The 22,476-nt window shown below is 37.3% G+C and overlaps 1 protein-coding gene across 8 annotated transcripts in view; it reads left to right on the forward strand.

Moving 5' to 3' along the window:
- NFAT5 (nuclear factor of activated T cells 5) overlaps window positions 1–22,476 on the forward strand; it is a 143,020-nt gene that overhangs the window by 63,042 nt on the left and 57,502 nt on the right. For 6 of the 8 annotated variants that reach the window (XM_054454144.2, XM_054454149.2, XM_054454145.2 and 3 more), the window contains one exon: window positions 3,507–3,632. In XM_054454144.2, the coding sequence (XP_054310119.1) occupies window positions 3,507–3,632 (126 nt within the window). Of the gene's footprint in view, window positions 1–3,506; window positions 3,633–8,758; window positions 21,974–22,476 lie in introns of those variants that run through there. The other 2 variants (XM_063654487.1, XM_063654486.1) reach the window with 2 other exon arrangements.

A 22,476-nucleotide genomic window follows, 5' to 3' on the forward strand; every position in this document is an offset into this window, starting at 1 on the left:
GGATCACCTGAGGCTGGGAGTTCAAGACCAGCCTGACCAACATGGAGAAACCCCATCTCTATTAAAAATACAAAATTAACCGGGCATAGTGGTGCATGCCTGTAATCCCAGCAACTTGGGAGGCTGAGGCAGGAGAATCGCTTGAACCCGGGAGGTGGAGGTTGTGGTGAGCCAAGATTGCACCATTTGCACTCCAGCCTGGGCAACAAGAGCGAAACTACATCTCAAAAAAAAAGAAAAAAAATGGACTTGAGTGTGTTTCTCTCTTATGTCTAAGGAACTCTTATTTTCAACCTGGAATGAGAAAGATAATTGTATTATAATGAATATTTGGTGATAATGGCATTTCTGTTTTAATTAGGTTCTTCCTCTCTCTACTCCCCCCATATTGTTTGAAAGATGGAAGTAATTTGCTGAAGGCTTTTTTTTTTTTTTTTTTTTTTTTTTAGCAGTCTTGCTTTGTTGGCCAGGCTGAAGTGCAGTGGCACGATCTCGGCTCACTGCAACCTCTGTCTCCCGGGTTCAAGCAGTTTTCCTGCTTCAGCCTTCCAAGGAGCTGGGATTACAGGTGTGTGTCACCACACCCAGCTAATTATTATTATTATTATTATTATTGTTATTTTTTTTTTAGACAGGGTTTCACTCTTGTTGCCCAGGCTGGAGTGCAGTGGTGTGATCTTGGCTCACTGCAGCCTCTGCCTCCCAGGTTTAAGCAGTTCTCCTGCCTCAGCCTCCCAGGTAGCTGCTATTATAGGCGTGCACCACCATGTCTGGCTAATTTTGTATTTTTAGTAGAGACAGGGTTTCTCCATGTTGGTCAGGCTGGTCTCGAACTCCCTACCTCAGGTAATCTGCCCGCCTCGGCCTCCCAAGGTGCTGGGATTACAGGCATGAGCCACCACACCTGGACTCAAGTCTATTTTTTTCTTTTTTTTTGCCCAAACAAAAAGGAAATTTGAAAAAAAAAGAAACATTTAATAAAAAGAGAAAAAGATCTACCCAAATGCATTTATGATTTATGTGATGGAAAAAAACAGGATTTCACCATGTTGGCCAGGCTAGTCTTGAACTCTTGACCTCAGGTGATCCACCCGCCTCGGCCTCCCAAGGTGCTGGGATTACAGGCATGAACCACCGTGACCGGCCATCTACTTAAGGCTTTTAACAACATTTTAACAAACTGAAAATTTTTAGTCAGGGCATATTATATTCCGACAGATGCTGAATTTGCCACATGCTTTGAAGATGAACATTTCAAGCATTAGGTAACAACGTTTTTCCTTTTTTCTTTTATTTCTTTCATTCTTTTTTTGTTTTTGAGATGGAGTTTCGCTATTATTGCCCAGGCTGGAGTGCAATGGCGTGATCTCGGTTCACTGCAACCTCCGCGTCCTAGGTTGAAGTGATTCTCCTGCCTCGGCCTCCCGAGTAGCTGGGATTACAGGCACCCACCACCACGCCTGGCTAACTGTTTGTATTTTTAGTAGAGACAGGGTTTCACCATTTTGGCCAGGCTGGTCTCGAACTCCTGACCTCAAGTGATCCTCCCACCTCGGCCTCTAAATGTTGGGATTACAGGTGTGAGCCACCGCGCCTGGCCCAGGTAACAGCATTTTTCAAAAGAAACTTTTAAGTTTATTCTTTACTGTGAATGAAGATCGTTTAAGAGTACAACTTCTAATTTTAGCTTTCTTTCATGACCTTCCTCCTTATCCCTATCCACGTCAAAGTTAGGATATATACTTTAGTGATTAACTAGGAAGCTCAAAGTATTTATGAATCCAGTAAGCAGTTAACTAGAAATATTGTCTCTTACCATGGATAAAATGTCTTATGGTGCTACCTTTGTATTTTAAAGTACTCTTGCAGATAAATAATAATCTTCTTAAATTTTTGGAATGTTGGGTTTCTTGGCATACTAGGCAAGTCCCTTAAACTTCATGCCTCAGTTATTTTGAAAATAAGTATATGCGATATGTCTCTAATTGTTCTTTTTAAAAAAAAAAAAAAAAAAAAAAGGAGTTTCGCTCTTGTTGCCCAGGCTGGAGTGCAATGGCGTGATCTTGGCTCACTGCAGTCTCCATCGCCTGGATTCAAGCGATTCTCCTGCTTCAGCCTCCCTAGTAGCTGGGATTACAGGCGCCCGTCACCACGCCCAGCTAATTTTTTGTATTTTTTAGTAGAGATGGGGTTTCACTATGTTGGCCAGGCTGGTCTCGAACTCCTGACTTCAGGTGATCCACCCCCCCCTCAGCCTCCCAAAGTGCTGGGATTTACAGGTATGACCATTGTGCCCGGCTCTAATTGATCTTTTGAAGTGCCTTCTAACATTGCTTCTACTACCTTTAGAGGATATTTTGGGAATTATTTCTGTTAAAAACCTATACAATAAAGGATTTTTTTAAAAGTTAAAATATATTTTAATATATATAATTTTATGGGCAATTATAGTATTACAAAATATTTTTAAAAGATACAGGATTCTTTAATCTGGAATACAAAAGTAATCGTAACCTAATATAGGTATTTATGCATTATGCAGTCTGATTTAAGAGTTTCCTTTACCTATGCCTTTCCAGGGTTGGAAATGCCTCAGAGAGTAAAAAGTATTTGCTTGAGCCATAACATTCCTTTTTTTTAAAGCTTCAATCCACAAAGTTTTTCTTTGATTAGATTGATTTATTTTAATAATTGGGAAAAATGAATTATGATAGTGTTGAATTAAAATATTTTCTCGAGGGTGTTGGGTAAAAGAGCAGGACTATACTAATTGACTGGAGAAGCCAATTTAAAGCTGATCCACAGTAGTATATGCCATCTCATATGTAAAGGGTGAGTTTTACTTGTACTATTACAAAGGAAGATACTGGACCATCTTGGGTTATTTGGCATTTCTTCCATTCTGTCTAGTTTTATCCAATTTTCAATGTTAATAGCTTTTTCTAGAGACTATCTTGAACATAAGGAATAAAGCCAAGAAGAAAACAGGGACAGAACTAATGGGAAATTCATTTCAGTTCAGTAAGATTATATAATAAAAGAAAAAATAAAAAAAATTTTTTTTTTTTTTTTGAGACAGGGTCTCACCCAGGCTGGAGTGCAGTGGCATGATCATGGCTCACTGTAGCCTTGACCTCAAGCAATTTACCCACCTGAGCCTCCCAAATAGTTGGGACTATAGGTGTGCACCACCACGCCTGGCTGATTAAAAAAAAAAAAAAAAAAAAACTTTTGTAGAGATGGGGGTCACTGTGTTGCCCAAACTGGTCTTGAATTCTTGGCCTCAAGCAATCCTCTCACCTTGGCTTCCCAAAGTCATGGATTACAGGTGTGAGCCACTGTACTCAGCTGCTAATAGCTCTTTACATTAATTTTGTGGGATCGTTTGTGAATAATACAGTTCTCCTCATGAGAGAAAAGACATACTCATTTTGTGCATATAATATTAGATTGTTGACTGAATCTCTTTTAAAAATTGTTTTCTCCTCTCTTTCCCCTCCCCACAGAATCTGTCTATGATCTTCTCCCAAAGGAGTTACAGTTACCTCCATCTAGAGAAACATCTGTAGCATCAATGAGTCAGACAAGCGGTGGTGAGGCAGGCTCGCCTCCTCCAGCTGTTGTTGCTGCTGGTATGCATTTCATTTTACTTTATTAAAGAAAACTAGGGCCAACATGAAATCTGACCAACATGAACAGTGCTGGCAAAATTCATACTAAAAAGAATGTGATTTGAGGGTTTTAAAAAGAGGCATTAAAATATGTTCTTTTAACCTTAAACTTTTTCAATATTATTTTCTTGATGTAATTCTTATTTCTTAAAATTTTACATTGTCTCATCTATAAATGCCATTTCCTAAAATGGACCTTGTCTTCAAATATGGGAACCAGCTTAAAGTTGTTTGGTTGACTGCGCTTAAAAAGGTTAAATACCAAGCTGTGAATAGAAAATTATATTTGAGTTTCTATTTAATAATTAATTTTAAAGACTTGCACCAAGGGAAAATATTTTATATGATCTGAAAAATGACTGAAACACTCAAGTGTCTTTTATATTCATAGCATGTTACTGAAACCTTTTTATTATATTTAAAAATATATGTGACTTCGTAGTTGTTTTCAATTTATTAAAAGTAATGGAGGATGTCAATATAATATTTATATAAAGACATTTTCTTATATTGATGAAAAGGTATAGAAAGTAATGTTTGAAATTTATTAGACTTATTTTTACTCAGCTCTCAAATCATACACTTAATGATATACAGTTGGCTTAAATTTTTATTTTACATAAAAATAAAAGATTAACAGAAAAGCTAATAGAAAAAAGTCTTATCAGTGGCAAATTAGTATCAGTCCTTCCTGTAATATTAGTTTACCCACCTAATATTGGGTTTATAGACTGCTAAGTGTGTTTGTTTTAAAAAAAGGAAACATATATGTATATATTTTTTGAAGTTTTATCTGTCCTAATTAGAGCTTTCTTGCCTAATATGACACATCTCGTCTTTAAAAATACTTAAAAGTTTATCAGAGCATTGTTTTCAGTAAATTATTTTAGTTTCAAAATGAGAACAGTAAAGTGTAAGGTTGTGGTTTAAATGAGGATATTGGTACTATAGTATAAATTCAGATATATTTCTCATATGCATTAACCTATGTACCATTAACCTTATGTACCAATCTTTCTCAGGCTGCATAGTGCATTGTTGAAGCCTTCCTGCTTGAAGGCAGGAAAACTTGAAATATGGCAAAGAAACTGATCAGCCCTGTTCACTGTTCATGTGTTGCCAGATACTTTCTAACAGTTTCTGTGGATTTAATTGTGAATTAGTGAACTTTTTAGTAATCAAATTGATAAGATGACCTGGTTTGCTTTATATCCACTGGGTTCTAAAATGGCTCTGATGATTTTTTTCTGGAATTTTAAGTTTTAAATCTGGTTTTAAAATTGCATCTGATAATAAAATATGACAAAGATAAAATATTTTTTATGAGATACTTCACTTTAAATCCACAAGTAGAAATTGACTAACTGATTTCTTTTGTTATCTTTTGAGATTGTTTTTTAAAGATACGTTGAATCTATATAGAACTAAAAGTCTGTTTCTTCTGTGCTTTTTAACATCTGTTGACGGTAGATCCAGTTCCTTTTAAAAGCTGAAAAAAATGTTAGGTTTAGAAAAAACAATTCTTCCTTTTAAATAATACCAAATTAAATTTTAGAAATTCTTATATATATATAAAAAATATTGAAAGTTCTTGAATTTGGGTCACTAATGAAATATTAACCTTCTCCCCATCCCAGTATATTTAAGAAAAATCTCTCAAGATAAATTACATTGAAAGCTGTGAGTTGAAAAATCGTGAAAATAAGAAATTTAATCAAAAGAAGTATTTTGAAGTAATGCATTCTTATTATCTTGAAATTATTGACATTGTAAAGATGGCAAAGAGAGTAAGAAGGTAAACTTTCTAGTTTTGTTATAGTTACAGAAAGTTTATATGATCATTAACAAGTCATTTAAAATCTTTTTCAAAATATAAATTTAGCAACCAATGTAGATTATTCTAGGATTCTTATAGCTTAGAAAGAGTACTTTATACCTTACCATTATAAACAAGAGAGTTTAAATCACAGAATAATTATTGTAAGGAAATCAGTATACATCATTAGAATTATATTTTTATTTGACATATTAATATTCTTGGTGATATAACTGTCAGAGATACTTGGAGTATATTACCAAGTTACTCAATGTTTTTCTAGCCAAAAGGCTAGATAGATGTCTAGGGAAAGGCATATTAATTTAGACTTGTATGGGTTTTTAAAAAATCTTTAGCATTTTTGAAAAAATATGGGCCAGGCGTGGTGGCTCACACCTGTAATCCCAGCACTTTGAGAGGCCCAGGCGGACAAATCACCTGAAGTCAGGAGTTTGAGACCAGCCTGACCAACATGGTGAAACTGCGTCTCTACTAAAAATATAAAAAATTAGCCGGGCGTGGTGGCAGGCGCCTGTAATCCCAGCTACTCCGGAGGCTGAGGCAGGAGAATTGCTTGAACCCGAGAGGCGGAGGCTGCAGTGAACCAAGATTGTGCCATTGCACTCCAGCCTGGTCAACAAGAGTGAAACTCTGTCTCAGAAAGAAAAAAGAAAAAATATGAAATGCGTAAAAATATTGACTCTTGATATAGTTAATTCTTCAGAGTTTTGAAGGAGCCGGATTGGCTGCTCTCAGGTATGAGGGCCTGGTGGGAACAGACTTCTAGTTCTGCCATAAAGGTTTGTGTTTGACAAGTTTTAAATTAATTTAAATTTTAAAATTTAAAGACTGGGCATATGAGTGTTCATGGACATTTTTTGTTGTTTAATTTTTTAAAATGTGTTTCTCAGATTCACCAATCTAGATTTTTTTCCTCTTCATGTTACTAAGGGAATAAGTAAATATGATGCTGCTAATCCACAATCCAGAATATTGGGTAAAAGAGTGTCTTTCAAGCCTTTATCTGCTTCTACACAATTCATACTTTTATGCACTCCCATCAATAATATATTTTAATCCTCTAATCCCAGGGTCAAGGTGTGGGGGAAAGGGGCTTATTTAGACACAATTTCTCCCCTCTTCATGGGGCCAAGTGTCAGAATCTGGGAGGTGGAGTTCAGAGTCACCAATTTTGTTGTCCTCCCCATTTTTTTTTTAAAGAGACATGTTCTAGCTCTGTCACCTAGGCTGGAGTGCAAGGTGCGATCATAGCTCACTGCAACCTTCAACTACTGGGCTCAAGTGATCCTCCCACCTCAGCTGGGAAATAAGTGCACACTACCACACTGGGCTAATTTTTTTTTTTTTTAAGAGCCAGGGTCTGTCACCCAGGTTGAATGCACTGGTGTGACCTTGACTCACTGCAGCCTAAACCCCCTGGGCTCAAGTGATCCTCCCATTTCAGTCTTCTGAGTAGCTGGGAACCACAGGCATACGCCACCACATGAACCGGGCTAATTTTTATTATTTTTTTTAAACAGAGTCTTACTCTGTCGTCCAGGCTGGAGTGCAGCAGCGTGATCTCAGCTCACTGCAACCTCCACCTCCCAGGTTCAAGCAATTCTCCTGCCTCAGCCTCCTGAGTAGCTGGGATTACAGGTGCATGCCACCACGCCCAGCAAATTTTTGTATTTTTAGTAGAGACGGGGTTTCACTGTGTTGACCAGGCTGGTCTCAAACTCCTGACCTCAGGTGATGGATCTGGCTAATTTTTGTGTTTTTTGTAGAGACAGGGTCTCACTATGCTGCTTCTCCAGGGATGTTCTCGAACGAACTCCTGGGCTCAGGTGATCCTCCACGCTTGGCCTCCTAAAGTGCTGGGATTATAGGTGTGAACCACTATGCTCGGCCCTGGATTGTTTTTTTAATTTTTTGTAGAGATGTCTTGCTGTGTTGCCCAGGCTGGTCTCAAACCCCTGGCCTCAAGCAGTTCTCCTACCTTGGCCTCCCAAAGCACTGGAATTCCAGATGTGAGCCACCACACTGGTCCCTCCTCCTCATTTTTAAGAATTCTGTTTTTGTCCCAGTGGAAAGGTAGTTAAGCCTTAGATGTTCAATATATCAATGAATAAAAGCTTTAAAAATATAAACTTTCTGAACCATTTTGTAAGTTCTCAGTAGTTAAAAGAGAGGCCATGTTCCTAAAACATAAAAGTTATCCAAATGAATTGATGACACTTTTTGGCAAAATAAGTTTATTAAGAAGAAGTACAAATCATGAAAAGATTCTTTTGTTTATTTTTTGGATAATCCTATAATATAGTTTATACAAAATTAAAACATAGGTATTATTTAGGAGAACTAAATGAGTTATATCAGAATTTGGGGCTTTTGAAAAGATATATGGCAGGTTTGGGGTTTTTTTAAACAACAGCTTTATTGAGACATAATTCACATGCTGTGTATTCAAATATTATTTTTAATCTGTATGCTCACAGTTTTAACCATTAAATTTACTTAATTTATTTAAAATAGAAAGTCTTTCATGGAAGTAAACAATACACTTTAGTCTTCATTTTAAGAAATCAAGTTATTTTCTTGTTCTATTCTAGACTCGATTTGTTTGGCTTCATTTGGGAATATAACATTGTGTTTATTAGTTTATTTCAAAATATATTTTTCTAAGTGGACTGTTTCAAGTTTCTTTAAAATTTTTAATTCAAATTCTTGAACTAAACAATGAGTTAAACTAGGCTGGGTGCGCTGGCTCACGCCTGTAATCCCAGCACTTTGGGAGGCCAAGGTGGGTGGATCATGAGGTCAGGAGTTCAAGACCAGCCTGGCCAAGATGGTGAAACCCCGTCTCTACTAGAAATACAAAAATTAGCTGGGCATGGTGGCAGGTGCCTGTAATCCCAGCTACTTGGGAGGCTGAAGCAGGAGAATTGCTTGAACTCAGGTGGCAGAGGTTGCAGTGAGCCAAGATCACGCCACTGCACTCCAGCCTGGGCGATAGAGTGAGACTCCGTCTCAAAGAAACAAAACAAAACAAAAAAAAATGAATTAAACTATAGATTTTATAATTCAGCCAGAGAATCTTAATAATGCATTAATAATTCTTTTTTGCATAGTTTCATAATATTGATATTTTGGTTTCAGTAATTATATATTAGTACTCTTTTTAGAAGTAACAGTACACTAATACTTCATAGCAGTTGTGCTTTTGTTTTTGTTTTTGTTTTTTGAGATGGAGTCTTGCTCTTTTGCTGGGCTGGAGTGCAGTGGCATGATCTTCGCTCACTGCAACCTCCGCCTCCCAGGTTCCAGCGATTCTCCTGCCTCAGCCTCCCGAGTAGCTGGGACTACAGGCGCGTGCCACCACACCTGGCTAACTTCATAGCAGTTTTTAACATGTATAGATAATACACAGTCATAAAGTGTGTACAGTGGAAATCTTGGTTGATTATCTCCACTTGTTGGACCACTGTCAGTTTTTAAGTTCATAACTTGATGTGAAGTGATCCATATGATAAAGTTTTCTTTTGGAAGAGCTTCAATATATAGTGCTTTGAGTTCTTTGCCATGTCACTTAATAAATCTCAAGTATGTAACAAGTATTTTCTACAAAATTTCATTGAGTGCTATTTATACTATAAGAGAGGGCACTAGAGATGCAAATTAATGTCCTATAATCAAATAAGAGCTATATTTTAATTCATTTCATATCTCCTAATCACCTGAATTAAAATCATAGAAATTTCTAAACCATCTATAATAATACACTGTACAAAAACTGAGATGAAGAAAATATGTTACTCCTTCCTGTAGGAGACAGCTTTTAAAAAATGAAAATATATTATCACTTTTAAGTTCCTACTATGTGACAAGAATTGTGTTAAATAATTTGCATGTCATCATATCACAATCCTTCTAGCCATAATGTATCTCTCTTCTTTCCTTTACTTAGTTCTTACTCCTTCCCATTGTGCTTGAGGGAATTTGGCATTATGTGCTATCACTTCAATTAGGGAAACACAAGATCCTTAACTAGGCGGTGTATAGAATATTGAGTTGAAAAGCCATACCTCTTCTCTACCTGTGTCAGGATCTTCAAATGGGAATTTGATTTCTAGAATAATAATAATTTAATAAAAGTGATTTCTAGCAACAAAATTTTTTTATCCCATTGAATTTATTATAACTTAATTTACTTATGTTAGAAAGTATTTACAGTTATATAATGAGGATTTTCTTGAGTTGACTAAATTTGAGGAAGAAATTTGCCTTTGATTGCTTTCCTGGGTTAACATATTTCAGAATTTTTGCCACCTAATGTAGTATACTATTCATGAAATTAAACCAGAAACCCACTAACAAAAAAGGTAATTCACCTATAGATCCTGCGAGCTAAAATGTTGTGAGTTGATCTTGGTTATTCTTTATGGCCATTCCCTTTTTTCCAAGAAAACTGGACCATTTCTAGAAGGAAGTCAGATCCTAGTTAAAAACATGTTGCAAGCAGATTTAAAAATCTCTACTCCTTCTTCTATCTTATTATACTGAAATTACATAGTAAATCTAAATACATACACTTATACATATGGATGGTATGTATGGATGGATTTATGCTGAAGTCTGCATTATTAGAGAGCAAACTTGGGCCTATAGCCATTAATTCAGAAAGAACTGCTAATTGTTTGACAGTTACAAATTGACATTGCCAAAAAGCAAACTTGGCCTATTATTGCTTTGTTCCTTTAATATTTCTCTTTTTATTGTCCTCTTAATAACACTTTTATAAATATTGTGATTTATTCAGTTTCTAATAAGTAAGCATATTTTTATATTACTTGAGTCAACAGAACAGCATTTTGAAACTGTTCACAGATTCTCACATTCATAAGCTAAATACTTATAGAAAATAGATACTGATTTTATGCATTCTGTACAATTTTGCCTAAGAAATTAATGCATAGAAGTGGACTTTTTTATATCACCAACAAGATTGAAAATATAAGCAAAAATGTGTTTATAACTAATTGTTTTATAAGAAAGGAACTTCACCTGTTTCTGTGATATTTTTTCCTCTGGAATTCAGCCATAGAAAAGAATGTAATCTTGTCATTTATGGCAATGTGGATGGAACTGGAGGACATTAAGTGAAATAAGCCAGGAACAGAAAGTTAAACACTGCATGTTCTCACTCATATGTGAAAGCTAAAAAATGTTGATCTCATAGAAGTAAAATAAGACAGAGGATAGATAATAGAGGCTGGGAAGGGTAGGAGGAAGGAAGGTATAGGGAGAAATTTGTTGAAGGATACAAAATTTCAGCTAGATAGAAGAAATAAGTTCTAGTGTTCTATACCACTGTAGGATGACTGTAGTTAACAATACTGTATAGTTTCAAATAGCTGGAAGGAAGATATTGAACATTCCTAACACAAAGAAATGATAAATATTGAGATAATGGATATGTTAATTACCTTGATTTGATTACTGTACATTATATGTATCAGAACATTATCTACCCCATGAATATGTATGATTATTATTTGTTAATTTAAAAAATAAAATTAAAAAAAATCATACATGGGCCAGGCATGGTGGCTCACGTCTGTAATCCCAGCACTTTGGGAGGCCGAGGCGGGCAGATCACTTGAGGTCAGGAGTTTGAGAGCAGCCTAGCCATCATGGTGAAACCCCATCTCTACTAAAAATACAAAAATTAGCTGGGTGTGGTGGCGGGTGCCTGTAATCCCCAGCTCCTCAGGAGGCTGAGGCAAGAGAATCGCTCGAACCTGGGAGGCAGAGATTACAGTGAGCTGAGATCTCGCCACTGCACTCCAGCCTGGTGATTGTGAGATTCTGACTCACAAAAAAAAAATAATAATAAAAATAAAATAGTAAAATGGTAGCATTTTTTGAATATGAGTGGAAGCTACATGAGTGTTGTAAGTATTTCATAATTTAAAAATCACTGGGTGCAAATGACTAATGAATAAAAGTGTCCAATAAACTGTACTCTTAAAAACTAACAAAGATATGGGATATATTAGATACTTGATGGATTTATATTTGGCATAAGTAAGGTTATATTCACTTTTCATCCATCATTGCATATATGTATCAAGAATATGTGTACTGGTAGTATTTAGCCCACTCAGGTAGAATTTATTCTTTCCATATAATTACAGGGTATTATCATCAACTAAATTAAATCAGAAAATGAATGAGAAAGCACCTCAAAGTACCAGGTCCATACAGCCATTCTCTAGATCAGACTTACTTACAAACACACACACAACATGTACATAGTTTTATTTATTTGTTTATTTTTCTCACAGATGAGATTAACACAGGCTTTGGAGTCATAAAGACTGAATTTGAATCTAATTGCTGTCATATCATATCTCCTATATAGATGGACTCTTGGGAACGTTAAATAAATTTCTAATAATATTACCCTTGTAATTAGACAATAATACCAACTTCTTCTTCAGGTTCTTATGAAGATAAATATGTAAAATAACCGCACATTTTCTGACAAGTAGTAATTATTGAATAAACAGTGACCTCCTTCCCCATGTGTTTCTAACTTCCTTTGTTAGTAAAGTTTTTTTTTTGTTTTTTTGCTTTTTTGTTTTTTTTGAGACAGAGTCTCACTTTTGTCATCCAGGCTGGAGTGCAGTGGCGCGATCTCAGCTCACTGAAACCTCCACCTCCGGGGTTCAAGTGATTCTCCTGCCTCAGCCTCCCAAGTAGCTGGGATTACAGGCACCTGCCACCGTGCCTGGCTAATTTTTGTATTTTTAGTAGAGACGGGGTTTCACCACATTGGCCAGGCTGGTCTTGAACTCCTGACCTCATGTGATCCGCCCACCTCAGCCTCCCAAAGTGCTGGTATTACAGGCATGAGCCACCATGCCCAGCCATTAGTAAGGTTTTAAAAAATAGGTTCTCTTTATAAAAATTAGTTTTGAACTTTATTTTGACTTTTTTTCTTTTCATTCTCACCCAGTCTATTTTTGCTCTTATTTTGAAGTTTCGCACACCAGTCAAGATGTATATATATGTGGGCCATGGGATATACTTTCTGACTTTGTTATTCTGTCATGTTGACACTCTCTTAGTGGGAACCTGCATTAGTCTGTTTTCACACTGCTGATAAAGACATACCCGAGACTAGAAAGTAAAAAAGGTTTAATTGGACTTACAGTTCCACATGGCTAGGGAGGCCTCAGAATCATGGCGGGAGGCGAAAGGCACTTCTTACATGGCGGCAGCAAAAGAAAATGAGGAAGAAGTAAAAGCAGAAACCCCTGATAAACCCATCAGATCTCGTGAGACATATTAACTATCACAAGAATAGCATGGGAAAGACCAGCCCCCATGATTCACAACACATGGGAATTCTGGGAGATACAATTCAAGTTAAGATTTGGGTGGGGACACAGCCAAACCACATCATTCTGCCCCTGGCTCCTCCAAATCTCATGTCCTCACATTTCAAACCCAATCATGCCTTCCCAACAGTCCCCCAAACTCATTAACTCATTTCAGCATGAACCCAAAAGTCTACAGTCCAAAGTCTCATCTGAGACAAGGCAAGCTCCTTTTGCCTATGAGCCTGTAAAATAAAAAGCAAGCTGATTACTTCCTAGATACAATGGGAGTACAGGTGTTGGGTAAATATAGCTGTTCGAAATGGGAGAAATTGGCCAAAACAAAGGGGTTACAGGGCCCATGCAAGTCCAAAATCCAGTGGGACAGTCAAATTTTAAAGCTCCAAAATGATCTCCTTTGACTCCAGGTCTCATATTCAGGTCACGCTGATGCAAGAGGTGGGTTCCTGTGGTCTTGGGCAGCTCTGCACCTGTGGCTTTGTAGAGTACAGCCTCCCTTCCGGCTGCTTTCATGGGCTGGCGTTGAGTGGCTACAGCTTTTCTAGGTGCACAGTGCAGGCTGTCAGTGGATCTACCATTCTGGGGTCTGGAAGACAGCAGCCCTCTCCTCACAGCTCCATTAGGTAGTACCCCAGTAGGGACTCTGTGTGGGGTCTCCAACCCCACATTTTCCTTCTGCACTGCCCTAGCAGAGGTTCTCCATGAGGGCCCCACCCTGCAGGAAACTTTTGCCAGGGCATCCAGGGGCTTCCATACATCCTCTGAAATCTAGGCGGAGGTTCCCAAATCTCAATTCTTGACTTCTGTGCACCCACAGGCTCAACACCACATGGAAGCTGCCAAGGTTTGGGGCTTCCACCCTCTGATGCCACAGCTCGAGCTGTGTACATTGGCCTCTTTCAGCTATGGCTGGAGCATCTGGGACACAGGGCACCAAGTCCCTAGGCCACACATAGCATGGGGACCCTGGGCCCAGCCCACAAAACCACTTTTTCCTCCTGGGCCTATGATGGGAGGGGCTGCCACAAAGGTCTCTGACATGGCCTGGAGACATTTTCCTCATGGTCTTGGGTATTATTAATGTTAGGGCTTCTTGCTACTTATGCAGATTTCTGCAGCCAGCTTGAATTTCTCCCCAGAAAATGGGTTTTCCTTTTCTATCACATAGGCTGCAAATTTTCCAAACTCGTATGCTCTGCTTCCCTTATAAAACTGAATGCCTTTAACAGAACCCAAGTCACCTAATGAATACTTTGCTGCTTAGAAATATCTTCCACTAGATACCCTAAATCATCTCTCTCAAGTTCAAAGTTCCACAGATCTCTAGGGCAGGGGCAAAATGCTGCCAGTCTCTTTGCTAAAACATAACAAGACTCACCTTTACTCCAGTTTCCAACAAGTTGTTTATCTCCAATCAGAGACCACCTCGGCCTGGACCTTATTGTCCATATCGCTATCAGCATTTTGGGCAAAGCCACTCAACAAGTCTCTAGGAAGTTCCACACTTTCCCACATTTTCCTGTCTTCTTCTGAGCCCTCCAAACTGTTCCAAACTCTGCCTGTTACCCAGTTCCAAAGTCACTTCTACATTTTCAGTTATTTTTTCAGCAACACCCCACTCCTGGTACCAATTTACTGTGTTAGTCCGTTTTCATGCTGCTGATGAAGACATACCCCAGACTGGGAAGAAAAAATATTCATTTGGACTTACAGTTCCACATGGCTGGGGAGGCCTCAGAATCATGGGGGGAGGCAAAAGGCACTTCTTACATAGTGGCAGCAAAAGAAAATGAGAAAGAAGCAAAAGTGGAAGCCCTGATAAACTCATCAGATCTTGTGAGACTTATTATCTGTCAGAGGAATAGCACAGGAAAGACCAGTCGCCATGACTCAAATACCACCTCCTGGGTCCCTCCTGCGACACATGGGAATTCTGGGAGATAAAATTCAAGTTGAGATTTGGGTGGGGACATAGCTAAACCATATCAGAACCTTTGTATATAAAAGGAACATTGGTAGAGGATGATGAAATCATAGGGAAAGACCGACAGTTTCTGAAGGACTAATTCTATAAAGTCTGCTGTTTAAGAGTTCTTAATAGTATTTTTTTAATGAAGTGATTTAAGTTGCATGGTTAATGATCAAAACTTCTGGTAGAGGCTGGGCACAGTGGCTCACGCCTGTAATCCCAGCACTTTGGTAGGCTGAGGCCAGCGGATCACAAGGTCAAGAGTTTGAGACCAGTCTGGCCAACATGGTTGAAACCCTGGCTCTACTAAAAATACAAAAATTATCTGTGCATGGTGGCGGGCACCTATAATCCCAGCTACTCGGGAGGCTGAGGCAGGAGAATCGTTTGAACCCGGGAGGCGGAGGCTGCAGTGAGCCGAGATCACGCCATTGCACTCCAGCCTGGGCGACAGAGTGAGACTCTGTCTCAAAAACAAACAAACAAGCAACAACAAAAACAAAAAACAAAAAAACTTCTGGTAGAGCAATTTATGACTTCTGGTTTTTTGTCTAGGCAATTTATTTTGTCTACAATTGGATCTAATGTACACTTTACTCCAGACCCAGGTCTAAAACCTGATTGATTAAATCAGAAGTTTTTAATGATACTGTAAACTATTTTTTATTATTGTTTTAGTCATATCTTAAAAAAAACAAATGTAGGGTTGGGCGCGGTGGCTCACACCTGTAATCCCAGCAATTTGGAAGGTCGTGGTGCGTGGATCACCTGAGGTCAGGAGTTCAAGACCAGCCTGGCCAACATGGTGAAACCCCATCTCTACTAAAAAATACAAAAAACTGGCCAGAGGTGGTGGTGGGTGCCTGTGATCCCAGCAACTAGGGAGGCTGAGGCAGGAGAATCACTTCAACCCGGGAGGCAGAGATTGCAGTGAGCCGAGATTGCACCACTGCACTCCAGTTTGGGCAACAGAGAGAGACTCGCTCTCAAAAAAAAAAAAAAAAAAAGTAAAAACATTGGACTAGAATTGGCAGGAATGCCTTTAATTTTTAATCTAAACTATTTAAAATGTATTGTAGAGTATTGAAGTGTCCTTCAGATAACATCCCTTGGAACTGTTTTTTTCTCTAATTTTGAAGTTTAGTGATACTCTGTTTTTATCTTAAAGTGGCATTATCTTTCAGTAGTACAGTATTTGTCTCTGTCTCTCTCTCTTTTTAGCCTATACTTTCTGGTATATTTGGCAGTGTAATAAATGTAGCTGTCAGCTAGTTTAATTATTGCCTTTTGTGTTTAAATTATTGGAGACAGAAGATTACGTCTGAGTATTAGTCTCTTCATTCAGTATTGACAAGTGATGCTATCCAGTAGTACTTAAATCACTGGATGATGGAAAACATCTTTTTCTTCCGTTAGGAAAGAATTTTACATGGACTTAAAAATCAAATTATTTAATATGTATATCTAGTACATGTTTTATACACTGTGCTTAGATCCTTTGGGTTGAATTTTTGTTTGAATAGAAAAAAATTTTGTTTGGATAGAACAAAAAATACATTTAAAACATTGCTCTAAGTTTCAGGATAAGCATTTTATTGTTCAGGGAGCACTCTTTAGTAAATATTATATGAGTATATTAATGATACTCTGATAAGGTAGAAATAATTATTTAAGGAGAATTCAGATTAAAAAGTGGAGAGTAATTGTTTTATAACATTAGAACCCTGAATGGCAATTTGATGGACTGGAGAAGAAAAAGATGTCTGCAATAAATCAGAAACAAACTCTTCAGCTTCAGCAGTAGTGCTCATTATTTTTAAAAAAATAAAGCCTCTAGGATCACACATATTATACAAAGTAGCATATATCATTAAAAGTATAAATTGGTATCTTTTTTAAGGGGAGTATAAAGAAGTATGTAGGAGTCAATGTGGTCTGAAAAATGAAAACGTTATTTTGCTGCTGAAATATAGATTTTTTTACAGTGTAAGTACATTGCTCAGAACATATCTTCTTCCACGCTTCAAAAGAGTTTGGGTAAGGGAACAGCCTGAAAAGCACCTGAAAGAGAGAATTCTGGCTTATGGATTAGAGAGCATCTATAAACAGAACAAATTGGTGAATAAGAGTTCACAAAAATTTTGTCTAAGAAATTTCCCCACATGCATTCAGAGGTTAATAATTAAATTTTTTGAAGTTTATTTTAAAACATTGCTTATTTTAACATGTAAACATATGTTGGGTGGGAAAAGTACAAATGGGAGATTGAAACTGTTTTAATCATGTAAATTAAATGATCAGCCCTACAATTTTTGTTTTTTTTTAATAATCTGGAATGCTTATTTTATATGCTGGGATGCTAGTTGTTTTTTCTATTAATACACTTAACTTGCATTCTAGCTTCGCCATTCAGAGACAGGCATCGTGTGGTGGGTTGTGTGACAGTGTCTGTCAATAGTGAAGACAAATAGTGCCAGAGACACTTAACCCATCCAATCTCACCCAGGGTATAGGTCGGTCTTGTTTTCAGACTTCTTCATAAGTCTTTCCTTCTTTCTTTCTCTCTTCCTTTCTTTCTTCCTTTCTTACTTTTTGTTTGTTTGTTTCTAAATAGTGGATTGATACTGATTGAAACTAAAACTTTTTGTAAAGTTTTAAACTTTACATTAATATTATAAGAAGAAGAAAAGTAGAAAATGAAGGTTGGCATGTAAGGTGTTGACAAAGCAGGTTTGCAGCCACTTTGTGTGTTCTAGATATTTCAATCTCTTGGCAACATGAGTGTTGGCCTTACAGTTTTTTTCTCTGAATATCTTTCTTCTTTAATCTGAAAATATGTCCTTGTATCTGGTGACTTATCAGATGAGAACTTCAGAGTTGGTCATTGTTACCAGTAAGAAAAATATAATGCTTAAGAAGAAATAATGAAGGTTGAACATTATGTGTTTTAGATCAGAAATAGTTTCTGGCCAGGCACAGTGGTTCACGCCTGTAATCCCAGCACTATGGGAGGCTGAGGCGGGCGGATCAGCTGAGGTCAGGAGTTCGAGACCAGCCTGACCAACATGGTGAAACCCTGTCTCTACTAAAAATACAGAATTAGCTGGGCGTGGTAGTGCGTGCCTGTAATCCCAGCTACTTGGTTGGCTGAGGAAGGAGAATCGCTTGACTCCGAGAGGTAGAGGTTGCAGTGAGCAAAAATCGTGCCATTGCACTCCAGCGGGGGCAACAAGCACGAAACTCCATCTCAAAAGAAAAAAAGAAGGCCGGGTGCAGTGGCTCACACCTGTAATCCCAGCACTTTGAGAGGCCACGGTGGGCAGAACACAAGGTCAGGAGTTTGAGACCAGCCTGGCCAATACAGTGAAACCCCGTCTCTACTAAAAATACAAAAATTAGCCAGGCGTGGTGGCAGGCGCCTGTAGTCCCAGCTACTCGGGAGGCTGAGGCAGGAGAATCACTTTTACCTGGGAGGCAGAGGTTGCAGTGAGCCAAGATTGCGCCACTGCATTCCAGCCTGGGCAACAGAGCGAGACTCTCTCAAAAGAAAAAAAAAAAAAAAAAAATTGTTTCCAAATATCTTGTTTTTTTTTAATGATTATTTTTTGAATAGTCAATAATTTATTCCTTCTTTGTTCCACTATTTATTCACTTAGCACACTTGCAAAATTTTATGGCTTTTTTTAAACTGGCTTTTTTAGAAAACTCAATTTTGCACAGATGTTGAAAAATAAAATATGTACATATTCAAATGTTAGGGATCAAATTTTAAATCTTGGAAGCTTGGAAGTTAAATATCATTTCTGTCATATTTTAAAGCAGTGAAAGGTATTTCTTTTGAGGACTTCAGCAAATATTTCTAATTTCAAAGCTTTCTATTAAAAGTTTTTAGTTCCATATAAAGTATATCTTTTTTATGATATTTTAAGCACTAATATATTATGGTAGTTAAAATAATTTCTAGTTGACAAATCTAGAGCTAATAGTTCTTAAGTTTAAAATACAGTTTAAGCAAGGAGTATATAAAATCTACATGGGTTTCTATAAATGGTATCGTTTAAAATCTTTTTTCAGGCTGGGCACGGTGCCTTATGCCTGTAATCCTAGCACTTTGGGAGGCTGAGGTGGGAGGATCCCTTGAGCTTAGGAGTTCAAAACCAGCCTGGGCAACATGGTGAAACCCTATCTCTACAAAAAATACAAAAATTAGCCAGGTATGGTGGCGCACACCTGTAGTCCTAGCTATTCAGGAGGCTGAGGTGGGATGATCGCTTGAGCCCAGGAGGTCGAGGCTGCGGTGGGTAGTGATCGTGCCCCTACACTCCAGCCTGGGCAACAGAGCAAGACTGTCTCAACAAAGAAAAAAAAAAAAGAAAAGAAAAGAAATAAAATCCTGTTTCATCTTTTATTAAATTACAGATTCTGGGGTATTCATATTCCATGTAGACATTATTTAATATCTGCCAGTCTTTGAATCTCAACTATTTTTGAGTATTTATAGTTTCCATCAATTATTAAAAGAAGCCGTATGTACAATTCAAGTTCACCATTGCTACTGGCATTTGGTCTGATAATTGGCTACTGCTAATAGTGGCATATAGACTTAAATACAGGATACTTTACCTATGACACTTACCTGCCTCTTTTAAATTTTAAAATTATTCTATTTAAAATAATCTGACATTATAAATTTCTATAAGTAAATTATAGAATGGTCTATTAATTTTTCCTTCAGTTTGTTGTGCTTTCTGTGGTCACAGAAAATGCTTTAGAAAAAATAAAATTATTCTAGCCCAGGCACAGTGGCTCACACCTGTAATCCCACACTTTGGGAGGCTGAGGCGGGCAGAACACAAGGTCAGGAGTTCAAGACCAGCCTGGCCAATATGGTGAAACTCCGTCTCTACTAAAAATACAAAAATTAGCCAGACGTGGTGGCGGGTGCCTGTTGTCCCAGCTACTCGGGAGGCTGAGGCAGGAGAATCGTTTGAACCCAGGAGGCGGAGGTTGCAGTGAGCCAAGATTGTGCCACTGCACTCCAGCCTTGGCAACAGAGCAAGACTGTGTCTCAAAAAAAAAAAAAAGAAAAGAAAAGAAAAAGGAAAAAGAAGTATTCTATATAAGTTAGACTATAGGTTCAAAGATAATTCCTTCATAAAAGAAAAAAAATCAATAAAATTTATTCACTTGGCCATGCACCATGGCTCACGCCTGTAATCTCAGCACTTCAGGAGGCTGAGGTGGGTGGATCACTTGAGGTCAGGAGTTCGAGACCACCCTGGCCAACATGATGAAATCCCATCTCTACTAAAATACAAAAATTAGCTGGGCATGGTGGTGGGCACCTGTAATCCCAGCTACTCAGGAGGCTAAGGCGGGAGAATCACTTGAAACCTGGGAGGCAGAGGTTGCAGTGAGCTAAGATTGCGCCACTGCATTCCAGCCTGGGCAACAGAGCGAGAGTCCCTCTCAAAAAAAAAAAAAAAAAAAAGAATATATAGACGGGTCAGAATTGCATTCACACTTTAGTTCTATAGAATATCAAGCTGTTTTTTGATATTTTATTTAGTGATACAGTGGTATTCCCAGGAGGGTTTGTTAGCACTTTTCTGGGAATGCTTGGAAATGACTAATTAGCATTAGAAATTTAAAATGTTCTGATGTCATTATTTTATGTATTTATATTTTAATAGGATATTAAGGATTTTTTTCATGGTAAATTTATGGATATATAAGTAGGTAATTTGGCTATTTATAATTTAAGGAAATAATATTACTAGAGTACTCTCAGTAGAGATAGCAAATAGTTACCTCTAGACTCTTAGTATTTTCCCTGTATCAAATAATGCTATCGTAGTAATATATATTCTAAGTACTTTGAATTATATTTGAATTATATTTGAATATAAAATAATAAAAATTCTTTTATTCTTCAACCTACATTTATTTGCCAGCTTAACTTTAATGTAACTCCAAATACTATCAAATTTTTGGCTTCCCATAAATCAATTTAATAATTTGAATTTTATTACAATGTGGGCACTCTGATAGGTGTTGGGAGGATCTAAGATGAGAAAGATATTGTCAGTGCTTTCGAGATGCTCACAGTTCTTACCCTCCATTTTACTACCTCACATGGCATTATTAATTAATGCACTCAGATCTCTTGCTAACCAGAATGTAATGTTTTGATATGAAAGATTTTATACATCATTATCATCATCAGAGTATCAGTAGTACCATGGTAAAGAATTTTAGGCTGGGTGTGGTGGCTCACGCTTATAATCCCAGTACTTTGGGAGGCCAAAGCTGGAGGATTGCTTGAGCCCAAGAATTTGAGACCAGCCTGGGCAGCATGACGAAACTTTGCCTCTACAAATAATTTAAAAAGTAGCCAGGCATGGTGTTGTGTGCCTGTAGTCTCAGTTACTCAGGAAGCTGAGGCAGGAGGATTGCTTGAGCCCAGGAGATCAAGGCTGCAGTGAGCCATGATTGTGCCACTGCACCATAGCCTGAGCAACAGAGCGAGACTCTGCCTCAAAAAAAAAAAAAAAAAAGAATTTTACAGTTTAAAAAAAATTATTTCATTTGTCTTAAAATGAGTAGAATCTTTGCAATTGAGGTACACTTTAAAAAGTAATATTTTTCAGTTAAAAGATGCTTACTATTCTCTTCTGACAGAGTTAATATTTTCAGTGTCATAGTTTTGTGCTAACTTTAATAAGTATGCCCAGGATCAATCCTGCAGTTGTGTACACACAATCATGTGTTAGCTGTCCATGGAAAATGTATAGAATATTTAAATTTGTGTAGGATATGATATCACAGTTTGGCATACTTACCCTAGAGCACACACATATGTATGACTGTTAAATCAGTTGGGTTTTATAATCATTACGGTTTTGATATTTGCTAAGATTTGCAAGATAAAATTTTTTACCTCAGAGAACAAGACAAGGTTATATCGTGCATATTAAATTCATAATACCATATAACTTGCTTTTGGGTTCATGATTGCTTTTCACCTGTACTTTCCATCTGTCATGAACAGGGATCCCTGAGATGTTCATACTCTGCATTCTCATGTGCATGATCCTTAGATTTAAAAAGGGTGAGTGGGAGAAAGCTGCTTTATAGAAATATAAGTTCACAGCATTCATGTTTTGTGTGTTCCACTGCAAATATTGCATGCTGCATACTTGTATGCTGCATACTTGTATTTCTTTGAAAATGAAGAACATAGGCTCATAAGTACACAAAAAATTAGTTTCGTTTTTGCCAATAGTTGGAACAGATGGAGGAATGTTAGATGTAATACTTTTTCTATTTTTTCTAAAATGAATTCTGTAGTATTTTTCAAAAGACAAGGAAAAAAATTATATTTAAACTCAAAGTGGCTACAAATCAGCTCCTAAACTGTCACTGACATTAGCATATAGATTTTGTAGTTTTTACAAACTTTTTAAAATATTTATTTACTAAGAAAACATTGCATTAATGCATGATACAAAATTGATAAGTTTTCCTTTAAATTGGAATGCAGTTTAAAGTGACTGAATTTTCCAATTTCAGCTACTGCATTTGAGAAGGATACATACTGGAAAATGGAACTGG

Source organism: Pongo pygmaeus, chromosome 18 (genome assembly GCF_028885625.2).
Source record: "Pongo pygmaeus isolate AG05252 chromosome 18, NHGRI_mPonPyg2-v2.0_pri, whole genome shotgun sequence".
Classification (NCBI taxonomy): domain Eukaryota; kingdom Metazoa; phylum Chordata; class Mammalia; order Primates; family Hominidae; genus Pongo; species Pongo pygmaeus.